The following is a 19,522-nucleotide window of genomic DNA, read 5'->3' as shown; positions in this document are numbered from 1 at the left end:
AGACAATCCTCGTTCTAGTGTGTTGTGATTTGTCTGCCAACCTAAGATCACAAAGACCACTGTAAGAACTTTGCTCAGTCCACGCTCACGTCCCCTTTCTTCTCCATCACCCAGTCGGCTCTCTCGAGGTTTCCAAAGTCCCACCCGCTGCCCGTGGTTGTCTAGGAGACCTTCCCTAGCAACAGTTGCTAAGGGGCGGAGACTTCAAGTCTAGTGCCTGGTGCGAGCGCAAACGAGGTCGAGGGCTTGGGGCGCATGCGGCAGCCTTCCCTTAACTCTCGCGAGGGTTCGGCTTCCGGAAGCGCTCGAGGACGGTCCGGCTGCCGGCGCCGCGATGTGTGGGGACTGTGTGGAGAAGGAGTATCCCAACCGGGTGAGCGAGCGGCGTCGGGAGCTTCCCGCCCCTCGGCCCCTGGCTGGTCCGGGAGGCTGCCCCTGCCCCGGCCGCGCTGACCCCGCAGCCTGCTTTCGGCCCTGGACGCGGGGGGCGGCCTGTGGCCTCTTCTCGCTGGCCCCGCCCTGGTGACGGATTTCAGCCGACACCCCCGTCCTTTAAGTTCGGGGGACAACAGGGACACCCACCCACCCTATCTCAGTCTGATCCCAGCGTGGTGAAGGTCCGTTTTCCTGCGTAATTCGAGCCCTCAGTTCTAAAGCCCAGTTCATGATGCGACGGACGAAAACCGACCTCAGACCTGCCGTGCCGAGGTCCACAGCCCGGCCCTTAGAGCCTGGTTTCCAGCTGTTACTGCACCCCGCCGCCCACCGTTTAACTCCCTCCGTTCCCTTTCGAGTCCAGGGTCCCCGTCACCCCGTGTATTCTTACCCGGCAGTTTGATGTGTGTAGCGTGTCTTCTTTGCTAGTCCCGAACGGGACAGCAAGGAGAACAAGGAAAAGGAAGGCTGCGGGTGACCTGCCTGAAAGCTTGCTGTCTGGGGAAAGCGTATGCTGAAGAAAAAGTGAGTGGCGCCCTTTCGAGAAAGGGGAGAGCGCCACCCACTTAATGGGCTTGAAGAATAGCCGAGGTTAGAATGGAAGTGAAGGAAGGATTTGCCAAACCCCTCCCCCTTCCTCCCCCCAGTACCCACTGCAGGCAGGTTATGGAGCCCTGGTGGTGCCGTGGGTTAAGTACTGGGCCGCTAACCCCGAAGTTGTGAGCCCCAGCAGCCACCAGAGCATGAGGACGCAGTCTGCTCGGTAGCTTTGAAGATGCTGTGGGACAGTTCTCTGTCCTGTACGGTTGCCATGAGTCAGACTCAACAGCAGTGACTTTAAGTGGGAGAGATACTTGGTTGTCACCATGGGAGGGGTAGGTACTTCCTGACATCTCATTAGGATATGGGAGAGGTGCTGCTGAAGATCTGACTTTGTGCAGGACACCCCACTCCCCACCCACAATGAAGAATTACCCAGCCTAAAATAGTGCCAAGGTTGAGAAACTGACGTAGAACAATGAAAATGAACAACATCGAGTTAAACGGTAACTTTAAAAAAAACCAGTAACTTGAATGTGTCACAGTACAATATTGGTGAAAGAATTCAAAAAGTAATTCAAACAGTCAAAACTAACGTACATTATTTAAGGCTCTCTACACATGGGGAAAAGAGCCCTGGTGGTATAGTGGTTACACACTGGGCTGCGATCAACAAGGTCGGCAGTTCGAAACCACCAGCTGCTCCGAGGGAGATAGATAGGACTTTGTACACCTTAAAGATTTATCCACGGGGGGCAGTTCTAGCCTGTCCTATAGGATGACTATAAGTAGGCATCGACTCGATGGCATTGAGTGATATTGGGACACATGGGATGTATACACCAGGAGTCAGAATCAATAGCACCTGTGTTCTGATAATAAAGCAATTTCTTTAAAGTTACCCTAGTTCCTGCCACAGGGTAGTAATATCATGGGAATGATCCAGAAGGGTCACAGGAGGGTAGGGTTGCCTGATGGAGGCAGTGATCCACGGGTGCTCAATTTATATGGTTCATTATGCTGTGTGGGTATGTATCTTGCAACTTTGTGTGTTCTATTTCAAACTTCTTTTTTTTAAATTAAAAGTTTTATGCATCTAGTCATGAACATTACACATTTCAGGGGCCCACAGGGAGAAGTTGTAAAGAGTCTTGAAAGTTGAGCTAATTGAAATACTTAAAAATCCAACTAAGAAATTTAGCTTGTATGCTATATGTAAGCATTGGGGAGAGGCAGGACAACTGGAAAGGAGCCCAGGAACACACTGCACACTTAGGAGCCATGGTAACAGTAATGTAGGCATCAGGTAACGACCTCATTTCAAAGAAAGAATTGAAATAGCTCACCCAATTGAATGTAGGAGGGAAACAATAAGGAAGAACTTATAGGTGATCTCAAGGTTTTCAATTTAGGCAGCTGGGAAACGAGGCATAATTACAGAAATTGGAGCTATGTGAAAAGAATAAACATGGGCTCAAGTTACCAAGTGATTTTTACAGGTTTTTATTTGAGGTTGGGCATGAAGCATCTAAGAAGTCAAGTTAGGGTCCATGTTTGCAGTCTGGATGTCAGATGCAGGCTGGAGCCACACATTTGTCAGTCACTGTCAATATTGAGAATAGTTTGGGGGAGGGGGAGGAGGGGAGGACCAAAGAAAATTGAGGACTGTGCTTCCAAGAATGGATTACGTAATTTAGGAAATGAAAATAAACAGTACAAGAAGAGGAGGCGGTCAAGGAATTGTGGTGGTGGGAAAACCAGGAAAAGTGCTTATTCAGAAGCACGTTGCTCTGGTTGCCTTCTCTGGTGAAATAAAGGGCTGTCCTGAGGAAGACTTCAACTTTTCTTTGGAAATTCAGAAGGTAGATTTAGAAGTAACTCAAAGTTGGGTGTTATGTGGTTGTACATTTGAATCAGATTAACAGTGAATGTTCTAACATATTCAGAAATGGAATGGCAACTTAAAGGAACTGTACTCGAAGTCATGAAATATTTGTAGGAGCAGTGAGAGCAGAAGCCAACGTGTTCAAGGTTAGCAACGAAAAGCTTAATAAAATGGAAGCAGCAAGTATAAACACATTAAAAAAACTAGCAGAATAGATGAATGGATTAGCTTCTTGGGAAGCGACAAGTGCAGGATAAGTCAGTGATGTTTAATTGTTTTTCTCTTAGTTATATAAAATTATCTAAAGGTTTGCTCTTGAGAGGCAAGAAATATAAATGGGGACACTGAGGAGTTGAACTCATTTGTGAATCAAGTTGGACATGAACCACACTAATTTTCTGAAGATAATACATAATACTTATATGTTACTATATGACATTAATTATTCATATATATACTTTTACTGAAGTGAACAATTAGCAAATCTGTTGGAACTAGAACTAGTGTTGTATTTTCTAAAATTATTAAACAGGTACAAATGTAATATATCTTTCAAGCCAAACTAGAAGTTAAACCTGTTTTTTTTTATACTTAAAGTTTCAACTTTAAAAATTTTAGTAATGCCAAAGCAAAGCAGAAACACATCATTAACTCAATTAGAGTGGAAAAGCTCAGTATGAATAATTGCTCCATTTACATTAAATTAAATATTCAATGTTTTGTATATCTCATAAAAGTAGGCTGGCAAAGTTTATGTACTCAAATTATTGCTCAAGAGATGGGAAAAGATATTGTAAGATACAAGAAGCACAAAGCATGAAAGAAAAAAGTTGTACTTTATGAAAGCTGCTTCTCAAAAGATAACCTCATCAAAAAAGCAAACTACTGGCGGGGAGAAAATATTTCTAACACTTATCTGACAAAGGACTTGTATCCACATATATGAAGAATTACTTTTTTATTAAATACTTTAAAAAATCATTTTATTGGGGCCTTGTACAATTCTTAGTACAATCCACACATCCATCCATTATGTCAAGAACATATGTACATTTGTTGCCACCATCGTTCTCAAGACACTTGCCTTCCGCTTGAGCCCTTAATATCTGCTGCTCATTTTCCCCCTCCCTCCCCACTCCCCCTACCTCATGAACCCTTCATCATTCACAAATTATTATTTTGTCATATATTATACTGTCTTACGTCTCCCCTGCCCTCTTCTCTGCTGTCCCTCCCCCAGGGAGGAGGCCATGCGTAGATTCTTGTAATCAGTTCCCCTTTCTACCCCACATTCTCTCCACCCTCCAGGCATCACCACTCTCACCACTGGTCCTGGAGGAGTCATCTGTCCTGGATTCCCTGTGTTTCCAGTTGCTATCTGTGCCTATGTACATCCTCTGGTCTAGCCAGATTTGTAAATTAGAATTGGGATCATGATAGTGGGGGGGGGGGAATACTTTTATTGGGGACTCTTAGCTCTCATCACAAGCCATACATTCATCCAGTGTGTCAAGCACATTTGCACATATGCTGCCATCATTTTCAAAGCATTCTCTTCCCACATGAGCCCGATATCAGCTCCTCATTTCTTACCCCTCCCTCACTAACCCTTCATAAGTTATAGATTATTATTTTCATATCTTACATTGTCCACCGTCATCCCTCACCTGCTTTTCCATTGTTCGCTCCCCTGAGAGGGGGTTATAGAGTGATCCTTGTGATCCAGTCCCTCTCTCTCCCCACACCCTCCCCTTATCCTCCCGGTATCTCTACTCTCCTTGTTGGCCCTGGGGGCTTTTATCTATCCTGGATTCCCTGTGTTGCGGACTCTTACCTGTAGAAGTGTGCATGTTCTGGTCTAATCCGATTTGTAAGGTAGAATTGAGGTCATGATAGTGGGGGGAAGGAAGCACCAAAGAACTTGAGGAAAGTTGTATGTTTCATCAGTACTTGAAGAACTATTATAATAGATATAAAAGAAGATATATTTGAATGACCAATAAACTTCATGAAATTCCTTAACAACATCATTAGTCATCAGAAAAATAAAAATGAAAAATAAATAAAATTTTAAAAAGAAAAATGACTAGTGGAAGTGTGGGGGTCTTAAAGGCTTATCTCAAAACAAGCAGCTACCTAAGTGAGGAGACAGCTAAGCTACACAGAAGAAGCATATTAGCCTGTGTGATACAAGGATTATAATCAGATCCAAGCCCAGAGCAGAGAATGGTACCAGTGCCTACATTATAAACATCTGGTTTGCAGAAAATTGTGGTGGTGGTGTAGTTATGAGTTGGACTGTGATCCACATGTTTGGTAGTTCGAAACCACCAACAGCTCTGTGGGAAAAGACTGGGCTTTCTACTACAGTAAACAGTTACAGTCTCCAAAGCCCACAGGGGGGTCACTGAGTCAGCGCTGACTGGATGGCAGTGGGTTGGGTTTGGTATGGATCATAGTGGTAGCCCAGAATCTGTTTGCAGGGTCCCTACATGGGATGAATCCCAATGAGTCCCCTAAGCATAGAGATTAGAAATGTTAACAGCCTAATATCAAACAAAGGGCATGGTTAAGTAGATTTCAGCAGCTGTGCGTAGGCTGGACAGTAACACCTTGTCATTTGATCTCTCTCCACACCCAGTATGAATTTCTTCTAATATTTTTGGCTTTACAAAGAGAACTTTATTCTGTCTTCCTTGAGGTACAGGACAAAGAAATGTAGACGTGGCTGTTTAAAAAAATAAGGTTCTCAACAGGTTGGCTATAGAACGTACTGGTCTCTTTTCAACATCTGAGGTGCCTGCTTTCCTCGGAGATCTCCATGTCTGGGCATTCATGTTTTACTGAGTCAAGAATGTTTCCAGGGCAGGAATCTTGGCTTCAAAGGAAATGATTGTCTCCTAGGAGCCTGGTGGCATAGTGGTTATGAATTGGGTGAAATCTGCATGGCGGGCAGTTTGAAACCAGCAGCAGCTCCACACGAGAAAGACTGGGCTTTTTACTCCCTTAAACAGTCTCAGAAATTGCTAAGAGCAATGGCAGTGAATTTGGGTTCCTTGTTTGCTGATGAGAGTCAGCATCCTCTCTGCCTGCTGGCTTTGCTCTCCTTTGATGTCTTGTAGAGGAGAGACAGGACTTCTAATATTTTAACACTCTGCTTTTTCTCATATTGAGGTCTTTCTCTGTTTTAGATGATCATTGTTGCTGGGTCCTTGTTTGTTGCCTGTTTTGTATATTTATCTGTATAAGGAAAGCGAGATTGGTAGAATTTATGAGGACAGTAGCTGGATTGATAGTTTCTGGAGGCACAGAAGGGGGTAGGGGAAATGAGGAGTCAACATCAGTGGATGCAAGAAGGAAGAAAATGTTCCAAACTTGATTATGGTGATGATTGTACAACTCTTCTTGTATGATTTGTTAATTATAGTTCAATAAGTGTTCATGAGGGAGGGGAAAAATGAGCTGATGCCAGGGGCTTAGGTGGAGAGCAAATGTTTTGAGAATGATGAGGGCAATGAATGTACAAATGTGCTTTACACAATTCATGTATGTATGGATTGTGATGAGTTGTATGAGCCCCAATAAAATGATTAAAAATCAACAAAAATGAAAATGTCCACATATACTTGTACATGAATATTCATAGTAACTTTATTCCTAAACAAGTCAAATGCCCATCAGTTTGGTGAGCATATAAACCACAGTGCATCGAGTATTACTTGAACACACAATGAAATATGCACAATTAAATATTACTTGGCAATTCAAAGTAACAAACTGCTAATACATGTGACCACATAGATGACTAACACAGGGCATGCTGAGCAAAAGAAGCCAATCACAAAAGAGAATAATTGTATGAAATGATCTACCGCTGTGTATACTGTTTGTCAGCGTGTCATGTATTGTTGCAGCGCTGGAAGCCGTGCCGTGGTGTTTCACATACCAGGAGGGTCGCCATGATGAACAGGTTTTAACAGCTTCCACAGTCCGGAGAAGGAATAGGCTGTCCACCGCTTAGCGATTAGCCACTTAAAACTTTATGAAAATTAAAACATTCATGAGATCCAAAATACAACTGTGGATATAGTCCATCTGAATTTAGGAACCATCTGAAAACAATTTGACAAAGTGAACACTAATTAAAATCCCATGAGTTGTCGGGGGACATAAAGAACAATATACGCTATGAAAGCAAAAAGATCATTTAAAAAGAGAAAAAGACAGTGAATGTCAGAAGTTTACTTGGAACCCTGATTCATGCAGTTTCACTTACATAACTGCAATGGAGAAGTCTTGAGTTTGAATGACTTTAAGTTAGCTTAAAAGTTTCTTAAGTTCATTGATTAGAAATTGGGGTTGGACTAAATTATTTTTAAAATGACTTCTGGTTCGTAATAAACCCCAAACACCAACCTCCCTGCCATCAGTAGATGCTGACTGATAGGCCCTATAGGACAGGGTGGACCTGGTCCTGTGAGTGTCTGAGACTGGTTCTCTGAGAGAAGAAAGCGGGGCTGCTCGTGGTTTCAAAGTGCTTATCTTGCGGGTCCAAGACCAACTGGTGACCACTGAACCATCTGGGCTTCTCCTGGTTTGTAATATGTGCTCTTCATTACTATTCAATTTTTGCAAAGAGTTCATTTGAACTCAGTGCCTATATAGTTTGCTGTTTCTTAGAGATGAAATAAAATTCTCTGTTGTACACCTGTCAAGTCAACATGAGTTACAGAATGTACCTTCTTTCTGAATCACACATCCTTGAGGAATGAACTGACCCATTTAATGCTAAGAGGTTTATTTTTTAAGTTTGTTTATCTTGTGCTATTAAGGTTTGAGAGAAAACCATTCTGACAACAACACGACTGTATAAGATCATCTTTTTCCATCTTGATTGAATTTTAATTCTAGTTTTATGATGCCCCACTTGGTATCGCTGACTGTTAACTTTGCATGTTCTACATTGTTGTGATTTTGTGATTTCTAAATCACAATGTGCAGGCGTCCTCTCTCAGACACAGATGCGGCCCTCGGAGACTTCAAGAACAAACGTTTCTGTTTAACATGGGGTAATATTTCTTTAGGAAAGTCAACCATTTCAAAATTACTTGGGACAGCCTTCAAATAAATAAATTCTGGTCCCATTTTTGCCTTTAGCAATTTAAGTTTTTAAATTTTATTATTTTTATCAAAGATCTTGAACTAAACATGCGGTTGTTCTCAAATGTAAGAAAATAAAATTCCCATGACTGATATTTCAGGGTAGCACCTGCTTGGAGAATGGATCTTTCTTACTGAACTTTACAGGCTGCGCAGTGTGCAGCAAGCGGGATTTTATGATGATTACCAACAAATCCTTCAGAGAGGAAGATGGAGAAGAAATAGTTACCTATGATCGTGAGTTGGCTTTCTTCTTCTTTTTTGATGAGTGTCTTTGAGTAGGCGTCAGCTGCTGAAAATGGATATGTTGTGTAAAGTATTCTCAGTGTCATATTGAAATATTTGGTTGCTACTTAGGTTTTTAAGAAGAAGATCAAGTTAGCACCACATTGATCTAACACCACATCATTAAATATTGCTAGATAAATGACTTGGCAGATAACCAAAGTTTAATACTTTGTTATCATTCGTGAGACTAAACGCTTGCCAGTTAGATAGGTCCAGCTAGTGTAAGCACACACTTTAATAAGCACTAACTGATTCCTTAAGAGACAGTTGATGGGAATCATATGCATACTCAGTTCCTTGTGTTCACCCCCCACAATTATGTAATGCTGCTTTGGGACAGAATTTGGATTTTTTATCAAAATAGATATTATAATGGATTTCCTGCTGTGTTGACTATGACAGATAGTGTTAAGATTCTTTTTAAGAACTACCATGCTGAGAAGAGAAATTTTACTGTTTTAAGAGACCTTTCAAGACTTAATTCTGTAAGTCTCTCTTTGTTTTGGCAGATCTGTGTAAGAATTGTCATCACTTAGTTGCCAGGCATGAGTATACATTCAGCATCATGGATGAATTTCAGGTAAATGTTTAAATACGGGTATATGATTGGGGTGGTAGTAAAGTAACCTAGAAAACCTACATGTAGCTTTCTTTTTTTTTAAAATAACTTCTTTATATAACAATGTTGTCCGTCTTGTGTCTGTGGTAATTGCATCTTGGAAGCTCCTCCCTACCACCCCATTCTGGTCTCTTGACCTTTTCACTTCAGTTACTTTCTTTTCTTTTTTAATTTTTCCTTTATTTGATTTTATTTGAATTTTGCACTTCTGATCTAGTACATTTCTTTTTTTTTTTTCATTTTATTAGGGGCTCTTACAGCTCTTATCACAATCCATACATATATCCACTGTGTCACGCACATTTGTACATGTTGCCATCATCATTTTCAGAATTTTCTTTCTACTTGAGCCCTTGGTATCGGCTCACTTTTCCCATATAGTTTTCATAAATGAAGTACTAGTGAATATTAAAGACCATTCCTCTCGCCTACCTGGGATACGCTTTAAATTGTGTGGAGCTTTGCTGTCTTGCCTTGTCTGACGAGCGCGGTCTCAGTGCTGTCATTTCTCTTTGTAGAGGCAGCACATATGACTTCTCATGAGGTTACTCCATGCCTCTTTTATCCAGGCCAGTTAGGTGACTGCGCAATCGCTGGCTTTAGGTGTCGGCCTGAAGCTGAAGGTTCACAAGTTTGATGGTCACGAAGAGAAGTTCCACAGTACAGGGGCTAAAGGCAAAGTGGAACTCACACAACAAACTAAACTCTCTCTCTCTCCCTGCCTCGATTTAAAAGTCTTCAAGTTGAGTTACTTATTTAGTGTGAACTACGTATTCAGCCATAGGAGATGAATGTTAGGCTAGAGCTGTCTCAGGCAAAGGGATTCTTTATAAGCCCTTCAAACATAGCTAATACTTTAATTGGAAAAAAATCATCATGACACTCTTCCATAACAGAATCTCATAAAATGGCATTATAAACACTCTCATTCATATTAAGTTTAGCATGGAAGAGTGCACTTGGACACCTACCGAGAATCTCGAAAGAGATGCTATGGTTACTCTTCTACACAGGACCTTGGCCATATCGCCTCACTACACAAAGGCCATACCACAGAAGGAAACACAAAACCAGGTGTGATGACTTTCTCAGTGAGTAAGTAGTAGCCGAATAAGGGAGTGAACAACTGAGAGACTCACAAAGAGTCGCTCTCTCCTTGCATTGTAGGAAGGTGTGCATGTAGCTGTTACCAGAAGCGCCTGTAGCTGGGTATGACGGTGCCTGTTTACACCCTCACTAAGCTATTGTCAATCACTGCCCCAGCTCAAAGACGTCCCATTGTGACTGAGCACAGGCATTTCCAAAGCTCTCCTGAGATCACGAGGTGGAGGGAGGGAGGTAGAACAAACGGCTTATGAAGCCACAATGCCTAGAAAGTGTGAAATTTTCTTGAATGACACTTGTTCTGGGCCTTCCTTTAGTTTCATCACACCCAACACCTGTTCTTTTTACCCTTCAAGTCTATATTCTCTCATCAGGTTAGTGTTCTTAAGACGATGCTTTCCGACCACTCCTTGGAGCTTTCCTCATTCAGCTTTGACTACAGTGTAATGTCGAAGGACCCCACGAGGCTGGCTCAGCTGCCCCTTCTCTCACGGCTCTCCGGAAGGACTGTGCGGGCTCTTCCTTCCCTCCTGTTGGCGAGGAAGAGCTTTGGTTGTTTCTCCGACTGCGTTTCCTTGGGGTTCCCACTTTTATATTATCGTCTTTCTAGCATTTTCTTTTTATCTCCACAGGATTTAATTGTTTAAAATATGATCTATCCCTAGCTCTTGTTTGTTTATTAAAAATAAACGATCCTTTCACTTCACTCAGTCACCTGTTCTCCTTTAGTCATTTCCTGCTTTCCTCTTGCTACTCTGTTGAATAGCTGCCCTGCTGCTTTGGTCTCCCCGTGCACCGCTCACTGAGTGTGGGCTGCCTGACACCGGCGTGCTACTAACAGCCTCTCCCATGGGTCTCCATTCATCTGCAACCAAATCCTGGAACCTCACCTCAGTTCTTCTCTCTCTACGAGTCTCTAGCCTTCAGCGCTGGGGAGCATGTCTTCCGTTGAGACGCTAGTGCTAGCCCTCTTTCCTTTTTTCAGCTATCTTGACTGTTCTTTACTTTCTCTTTGGTTTCCTGTTCTACATTTCCTCCCTGAAGTTTGGTCTCTGATCTTGCACCTTCTCTGTGCCTCTCTCATCTAGTGAGCAGATGTGCCCACTCAGTGTCAGCTGAAACCTATTAACTAGATAGCTCCCAGCTCACCCTCTCCAACCCGGAGACTCCACCTGCTCTCCGCTCTTCTCTTTTAGCAACATTGCCACATCTCCTGCCCAGGCCTTTCCCCACTCATGCCTGTATCACAGCAGCATCTCCCCCAAACTGTGCTTCTCAATATTGCCATTGACTCAGTCTTCCTAAAATATTCCACCTGGCATTTCCCTGATTTAAAAAAACCCTCCAAGGGCACCTTCATTCTCCTATAGCTCCAAATACCATTTTGCTTTTTGTTTCCCTTCAAACTTTTGCCTTGACTTCAATCGCTCTTGTCTTCAGTGCCACTTCTTTTGAGCAGAACTAAATTCTCTCTTCTCATTGGTTCCTGCTCTTGATGTCCATATTTCTTTCTCCCTCTCTCAGTTTATTCCCTCTGTCCAGCCCTGGCTTATTGCACCTAGCAACTTGGAACGTCCACCTCCACCGATGAACAGGAGAACTCTGGCCTCTCAGCTACCACAACTTACCCTCTTTATTTCTACTCTGCCCTCTCCCCATCTTGCCCTGGAGTTGTACTGGTTCAAGAAGGGACACACACAAACACACACACTCACTTCCTATGGGTGAAAAATAGTCATAGCAGTATGTTCACTTCCATTACCCAGCTTCACTAAGCACGAATCATGACCAGTCTTGCTTCTTCATGCCTCACCATTCCCACAGTGTTCTTTTCAAGCAGATCTTAAACATATCACTACCTCTGTTAAAAAAAGAAATCAGTATTTACACAAGGATTCTGATTTTAGAACCACCACAATACCATTTTCAAACAAGGTAAGATTTTCTGGTGCGAAGCCTAAAGAGAGGTAGAGATGTGGTACAGGGTGTAAGGGGAAAGCACATCATAAACAATTGGAGGTAGTCCTTAAAGGGGCTGTGTGCTTGTCTCAAGAAACAAGAGGGTGTCCGTGAGGCTGTTCTGTGTCCCTTGAAGGGCTAGGGAAGGAGAAGACTTGGGTTGGAATTGACAGGTAGTTAGTATATACTCATAACAACTGTGAGGCTGGCACAGTACCAGGCAGTGCTGTGTTCTGTTGTTTATAGGGTTCCATGAGCCCGAGCCAATTCAATGGCACCTAACATCAACAACAATAGAATAAGCAGAAGCCCTGGTGGCCTAGCGTTGGTTGTACCTATGACTGCTAAATACAAAGTCAACAGCTCTGACCACCAGTTGCCTTGTGGAAGAAAGATTAAGCTTTTTGCTCTCATAAAGGAAACACAGCCTTGTATACCTTAGGGGAGTAGAGCCCAGGTGGGGTCGTGGTTATGTGTTGGCTGCTAACCATAAGGTCAGCAGTTTGAAACCACTAGCCATTCCTCAAGAGAAAGACATGGCTTTCTACTCTCGTAAGCATTTCCAGTCTGGTAAACAGGGCAATTCTGCCCTGTCCTATAGGGTTGCTATGAGTTGGAATTGCCCGATCGATGGCATTGAGTGTGGTTTTTGTATATCTTTGGGAGCAGTCCTGCTCTGTTGGGTCATTTTGAGTTGGAATTGACTCCATGACAGGGAATGTGGTTTAGTTTTTTATTTACTATGGTAATAAGGAACCCTGGGGACATCGCGGTTTAAGTGTTAGGTTGCTAACCAAAAGGTTAATGGTTCAAACCCACCAGCTGCGTTAAGGGAGGGAGAGGGGACATTCTACTTCCATAAAGTTTCAGTCTCAGAAATGCTGTGGACAGTTCTGCCCTGTCCTGTAGGATCACTATGTGTTGGAATTCCCTCAATGGCAGTGATTTTCTCTCTCTCTCTCCCTTTTTTAAATAGAGTAATAGAGAAAATTCCAAGGAGCCCTCAGAATAAAGCCCGCTCTTCCCTGAAGATGGCTCCACCCACTTCACTCTGGGTGCTGTTCATTCCTTCCTTCCACCTCTCTCTTCCCAGTCCTTGACCAGCTGGAGCGTTGAGGGTCCCTGTGACTGGAGGAGGAGGAGAGAGCACAATTCTTACTCCCCTGGGACAGGGTTTAGAAGGATGTTCTACTCCTGCCATGTTCCTGGCAGCACAAGGAGATGGGTTCTTGACATTTCAAAGTAAAATTCTAGACATATTGTCCCATAGAAGCACTGCTGTGTATGGTTAGATTGTATCATACTTGTATAATAATGGATTTAGAGGACTTGCCTGGCAAAGCAACTGTGTAAGATTGTGTCTCTGGGGAACTACTTTTGAGTTCCAAATGCATGAGATTTGAATTCTAACCACTTATAAGTGTAACAATTACAGGTATAATCAGGTTCATTGATTGAATACTCTTCTGATTTTATGTCTGGGCTTGCTTCCTTGGTTCTCCGAAGTATGTTCCATGAGAGTTGTGTGCCCAGCCTTTTCTTCTGTCATGTCTGCCAGAGCACCCAGCACCCAGCAGAGCGTGTCCGCACTTAGCACAAGCGTGTCCCTTGATAGACTGTTTGAAACCTGACATTTTCCCCGCTTCCCACGTTTTTCTTGTTGACTCCTCTACTTTGTTTCTATCCTTTAGTGTGTGTGATGGGTAAAGGCAGAGGTAGTAGTTAACAGGAGTACAAGATCTCGAAGAGGCTAGATTATTGTATTTCAACTTGATTAGACCGATACTTGCTCTTTGAGTTCTACCTTTCATTCATTTCTGTCTGTGTTGAATTAAGTGTGGTCTCTAAGGAGCAGACTTTCCTCTGTCTCAACTAAACCTCTCTCCTAATTCATTAGGCTCTGGAAAGGCAGTTCCCTGGTTCTGAGTTGTGCCCTAGTCACTGTTTACCTCGGTGACCTCTCCAGTTGGCTGTCCAGACCCAAGAAACACCAGGGCTGATCAGCTGTAAGACAATGTGCAACCTACCTGTCAGCTCTTGAAATACCGATAGAGCTCACATAGAGTTTTGTTCTCACAAAGACAGCCCGCTTTTCAACAAAAGCTTGAAAAGAAATGTGTCTCCCTTGTTTGTATTAAGTAGTCTATTAGGATAGGACTCTCCCCTAAGGATCTTTACCTAAATTAAAATGACTGCTATCACTAGTCTAGATGTTTGTTAAGTCCAAGAAATACATAGCTCCTTAAATGGATGGAGTTCCAGGCAGCCAGCGGCCGAGATCTAAATATGAGGCATGACATAGAGGATTTGACAAAGCTGTTGATTTTTCTAGAAGAGATAAGAGTCGTTTTGTAGGTTGGTACTTTCCCCCTCACTTTGTTTCTCAACTCACTTCTGTTGCATAGGAGTGTTAAATATCCTAAAAAGTAATTACTCCAAGTCTGTCTCTAGGGGCCCCACCCAGTTTCTTCATTATTTGAAATAATGGCTCTAAGCCTGGTCTGTGTGTTTTATGTCCAGGACAAAGCCATCCATTTCCAAGAGGACATTCTTGTGCTTGTGTTAGGGAGAACATCACCCGTCATTCAGTCAATGTAAACAAAACTCTGAGTGAGTAGAATACGTCTGAGATATTATGCTACATTTAAGAAATTGGTCCAATTGTCCAAAAAAAAATTGTTGGCCATTTGCAGGAAACAGCTATACCAAGCTTAATGAGAAGCACTGTTCTCCTTTCTCCTCGAGGTATTTATGTCCTTTATCTTGTTCTAGGAGTACACCATGCTGTGTCTGTTATGTGGCAAAGCTGAAGATACTGTCAGTATTCTCCCTGATGACCCCAGACAGATGACTCTGTTGTTCTAAGGATCCTTCTGCAGTTCTGCTGGAACCACATAAACGTTCATTTGCAATTCAGCAAGCCTGATGGTTTGTCTTAACTTGGTCGTGAAAATTCTTTACTTCTTTAGCTTAGAGTTATCTATTCTTTCAAAGAAAAAGCAATTTAGGGAGTTGCTGCTTTCCAGGACTAAGTTTTTCTGCTCAAGTTCCCCGTTCACATCAGAGTGAATCATTATCATTAGAAGCTATGGGGATAAAAGATTATGTTTCTGGGTGGGAGCATCTGGAATGGCCAGGAAATACACCAGATGAGCAAACCATCAGGAAGTACTAAAAAAAAAATCACAGTGATTGAAAGTCTGTCAGAGGGCAAAGGACCAAGTAAAAGAATTCCCAGTGGCCAAAGGTGGAATAACTGGCGCAACAAAAGAAGTAGAGTGCCTCTCACAGAGGGGTCACCGGGAAGAGACGAGCCAGTCAGGGTGCAGTACAGCACCGATGAAACACACAGCTTTCCTCTAGTTCTTCTGTGCTTCCTTCCCCCACTATCATGACCTCAGTTGTACCTTACAAATCAGATTAGACCAGAACATGCACACTGCTACAGATAAGAGCTTGCAGCACAGGGAATCCAGGATAGATCACCCCCTCAGGGCCAACAAGGAGAGTAGAGATACCAGGAGGATTAGGGGAGGGTACAGGGAGAAAGGGGGAATCGATCACAAGGATCAAACTAGAACCCCCTCCCAGGGGGACGAATAATGGAAAAGTGGGTGAGGGCGATGGAGGACGATGTAAGATATGGAAAAAATAATCTACAAAATTAGCAAGGTTTCATGAGGGAGGGTCGACGGGAGGGAGTGGGAAGAAATGGGGAGCTGATATCGGGCTCAAGTGGGAAGAGAATGCTTTGAAAATGATGATGGCGGCACCCAAGTTGTCACCGCCCGCCCAGGTGGCCCGGCTTTGGCCTCGCGGGCCTCTCTGTCGTGGGGTGGCAGTGAGCGAGTTGCTCTGATGTGATCCTTCATCTTCTAAGATCCATACTGACTCGTCTCCAACCTGCACACTGAAGAATGCACTGCCTTGATGACCTTGCTAAAGGAACGCCACAGAAATCACAGCTTTCTGAAAGTTTGTGGTCATTGCAATGATCTTGATCGTGAGATGAGAAAATGCCTGAAAAATGAGTACACGGAAAAGAGGGCCAGGAGCAGGGAGCATGGTGATTTGATGTGAAAGAGACTCTTGAATCCCCCAGAGGAGTCTGGGAAATGAAGTACATTTTCACCTGAAGCCTCGACTGAGCGAAGGCCTCAAGACTCTTGGTTGAGAATCTGTTTTATTCAGTCTCTACGATCCTGTGACTGCAAAGTGTGGCCTACTTTTGAACTTGAAGAAGGGGAGAAGCCCAGGACTTTGTCAAGTGGAGTACTGGTCTGCCTCCTGCCAACGCATTTCTAACATGTTACCTTCCCTGTCTATAACCAGCTAACACTGAGTAACTTATCTCCCTCAATAAAATAACTTATTTTAATCCAAAAAAAAAAGAAAATGATGATGGTGGCATATGTGCAAATGTGCTTGACATATTGGAGGAATGTATGAATTGTGATAAGAGATGTAAGAGCTCCAATAGAAATAGAGTGGTATTGAGTTACACTCAAAATCCAAAATCAATATTCAGACACCATACTGATATAAATAAATAGTGGGGGTTAGTGAGAGAAACATCACCTTGACTGAAGAATTCCAAATTTATATAGGTAGTCAGTGTTCAAGGAATAGAACCCAACTCCATACCCCTTAAGGGTGGACTGCCCTAGGTGATTCCTCCCACAGAGTACAATATGGGATGGGAGAATCATTTTACACTGGAGACCAGACACACACATCTGAGTAAGGTAATAAGGTTAACTGCACTACTGGTAAAGCTTGTTGATAGTATGCACCCTTGGTCTCATGTGATAAGAGTGACATCTTATCTCCATGGTCTTCCAGAAACCCATATTCTAAGCCTTCCCAAGATCTTCTGCTGTTACACACTTCTGTTGCCTTAACCCATGATTCAGACAAATCCCAACTGAAAAACAGTCTACAAAATAGCCACCCAACACTCTTCAGCCCTCTTGGGGTCATCACAAACAAAGCCCAAGAGACTATCACAGCCAAGAGGAGCCTAAGGAGACCTGGAAACTATTTGTAATGTGGAACCCCTTCCATATCTCATTCACAATAAAAAAATTCATTAAAAAATGTACTGTGGTATCCTGGACCAGAAAAAGGACCCTTGGTACAGACTGGAAACAACAAAATCAAAACTAAGGCCGTCTGACACGTCGTGGCCTTTAGTTAATTAATTACAAAAATTGTTTTCATTCCTCCAAAGAGATGTCAGACGATCTTGCCTTAACATAACTGAAAGCCCTGCAGCTTGGAAGTCATTGTTAGCATTTTGACCTCTGCTGGTTGGTAGCAGTCAATCATTAGTTAAAAGAGTATATAATGAGGGCAACATATGTACAAATATGCTGGAGACAACTGATGTATGGGTTGTTATAAGAGCTGTAAGATCCCCCAATAAAATGATCTTTTCGTTTTAAAAAATGTATTGCCTTGGACTTCTTTGTTGCAGTTTTATAATATTTAACCACTGCTATACTTCCGTAATATTATTAACTGTAAGATGCTCTGGAAAACATCTGCAGTCCTAGCCACAGAATGATAGTTTCACTAACTTCTCATTGTGAGGCCACGTCTCAGCGCACTGGAAACGTGCTTGTTTCCTCTTCCTCCTGTCAGGCATGTTTCTGAACTAAAACTACTCAGGAGAAGGGAAAGTGAGCCAAGTGTTCGTTTTGGGTTCGAGGGCAACACTGTGCTGTGTAGCAGCCGTGATGATAATGATGATGATGATAGCTGAGGTCTGGACTTCACTCATCTAAACTGCATCAACAACTCCATGAGGCTGGTAGCGTTACCCCATTTTGGAGCCAAAGAAATCCGGTACAGATTGAAGGAACTTGCACAAGGTCCCGTAGCTGGCAGTACAGTGACTGCCCCTCCGTTGTAGTACGCAGGCAAGTTTAGAAAGAGGTCGAGTGTTTCAGTGGTGTGGAACTCCGCAATCTCGAGATGTCAGACCAAAATTTACTCAGAAAAGTTACATCAGCTGCTCCTTGGGGATCAATTTTCTTATTCTGGGGATATGTTTTCCATTTTGTAGCAGATCTATATCTGGCCTGAAGAAATCGTTTGGGTGAAGTGAATCCAGAAAATTGAGAAAAATGCTTCATTATTCTAAATAGCAATACTGAGCCCATTATAGCTTCTGAATTATCCCTTCTTAGCGTTTGCTAATGCTGCCAACTTAGTCATTTGCAGCTCAAGAGTTGATTTTATCTGCCCCATTGACATCTTCATGTATTCCAGGATGTGTAATGCTTTTCTGTTTGTGTGCGCCCGTGTACTATGGAAATGTTAAGCATACCATTACAGTTAAATCAGCATTGCACTGTGGGTTGTGATATTTTACCACCCGGCACAATGATTTTGTGTCTAATGGAAGGAAGACCTTCCTAACTTAGTTCCACTTAATCCTTACTGTTCAAATAAAGAGGAGGCAGGCTCATGCGTTTGTCTTCTGTCTTTTGCCTCCTGAGGAATAGGAAGAAGGACGGCACGCCGTGTGGGGGTGTGATGGACACAGGCTGCTCCCAGTGCCTCATTTCTCACTGGGCTGTACCAGCTCCAGGATGGACAGGCCCAGGTCCGGCTAGTTAGGCTCAGCCTCTATGTGTTGTGCTGCTGTTTCAGCCAGCTCTGTGGTCCAAGTGACCGAGGGTTATTCTTAGAGGAATTATTTGATATGACATAGTTTGGGTACAATTAGTATAGTTGTTGATAACTTGTCAATTCTAAGAAGTACACATACTCTGAAATTTTCGGTCTAAATGAATGTGGGAGGTGGGAGGGAGCACTAGAACTGAATGTGATTATACAACTAGTTTTAAAGGCAATTTTACCATTTAAAATGTTTTAAAATTGATTGTGGTAATGATTGTCCAATTCTTGATATGACTGAACTATTGAATTAATTGTATGACGTGGATTGTGTGCCAACAAAACTAAAAAAAATTTTTTTTTTAGTGTATCAGGAGGACTTTTTTATTTTGGAAGCAGAACTAACTTCATTGAATGTGAGGCACTCAATTTTTAAAATGTGCTTTTCTTGTCTGTAATACAAGCCCCTATTGTGAAATACTCCATGGGCAAGTGGAAAGGAATTCAAGAGACCCAGGTCCAGAGTTATGTTTGCCACATACTAACGGACATCTGGAGTCACTACTCCTCCTGTCTGTACCTCCATTTGTCCAATGGAAAAGTAAGACTGATCACACCTCCTCAGAGGGTTTACATCGAATGGTCCTGTGTAGGTGGTGGTCTGTTTTAAGCTGCACAGTGATCTGTCCTGGAGCCCTCAGAGAGGTGACTTTCTCTAAGTGTCTAGCATTACCTCAGCACTTCTGGGAAGGCTCATTAATGAGACCACTCCCTGCTCTCTGAGTGCCCTGGGGAAATTTGATTCAATTGTTCTGTTTATCTAGGAAATCGGTGGATATATTAACATTTGCTTTGTTTGTTTATGAGCCAACACTGGTGTTTCTGAAGGTGAAAGGGGATAAGCAAGA

General features: G+C 42.8%; 1 protein-coding gene and 1 pseudogene across 1 annotated transcript; both read left to right on the top strand.

Annotated features, from left to right (window-relative positions):
* Positions 1–233: 233 nt before the first annotated feature.
* Positions 234–16,386, top strand: CHURC1 (churchill domain containing 1). The gene is made up of 4 exons (XM_075530639.1): positions 234–373; positions 8,122–8,257; positions 8,818–8,888; positions 14,763–16,386. Exons 1-4 carry the CDS (start codon positions 335–337, stop codon positions 14,853–14,855), a joined length of 339 nt encoding a protein of 112 aa, XP_075386754.1. The 5' UTR covers positions 234–334; the 3' UTR covers positions 14,856–16,386.
* Positions 15,754–17,438, top strand: LOC142426562 (COX assembly mitochondrial protein 2 homolog pseudogene; annotated as a pseudogene).
* The last annotated feature ends 2,084 nt before the right edge of the window (positions 17,439–19,522 follow it).

This window comes from Tenrec ecaudatus, chromosome 14 (genome assembly GCF_050624435.1).
Source record: "Tenrec ecaudatus isolate mTenEca1 chromosome 14, mTenEca1.hap1, whole genome shotgun sequence".
Lineage (NCBI taxonomy): Eukaryota > Metazoa > Chordata > Mammalia > Afrosoricida > Tenrecidae > Tenrec > Tenrec ecaudatus.
The sequence above is the reverse complement of the archived record's forward strand: the minus strand, read 5'-3'. Positions and strand labels throughout refer to the sequence as shown.

Excerpts from the sequence above, each read along its gene's own strand:
- CHURC1 (XM_075530639.1), top strand. The coding sequence starts at position 335 with ATGTGTGGGGACTGTGTGGAGAAGGAGTATCCCAACCGG. Across the intron at positions 374-8,121 it reads AGAAGGAGTATCCCAACCGG|GGTAGCACCTGCTTGGAGAA; the intron begins GTGAGCGAGCGG and ends CTGATATTTCAG. Across the intron at positions 8,889-14,762 it reads GCATCATGGATGAATTTCAG|GAGTACACCATGCTGTGTCT; the intron begins GTAAATGTTTAA and ends ATCTTGTTCTAG.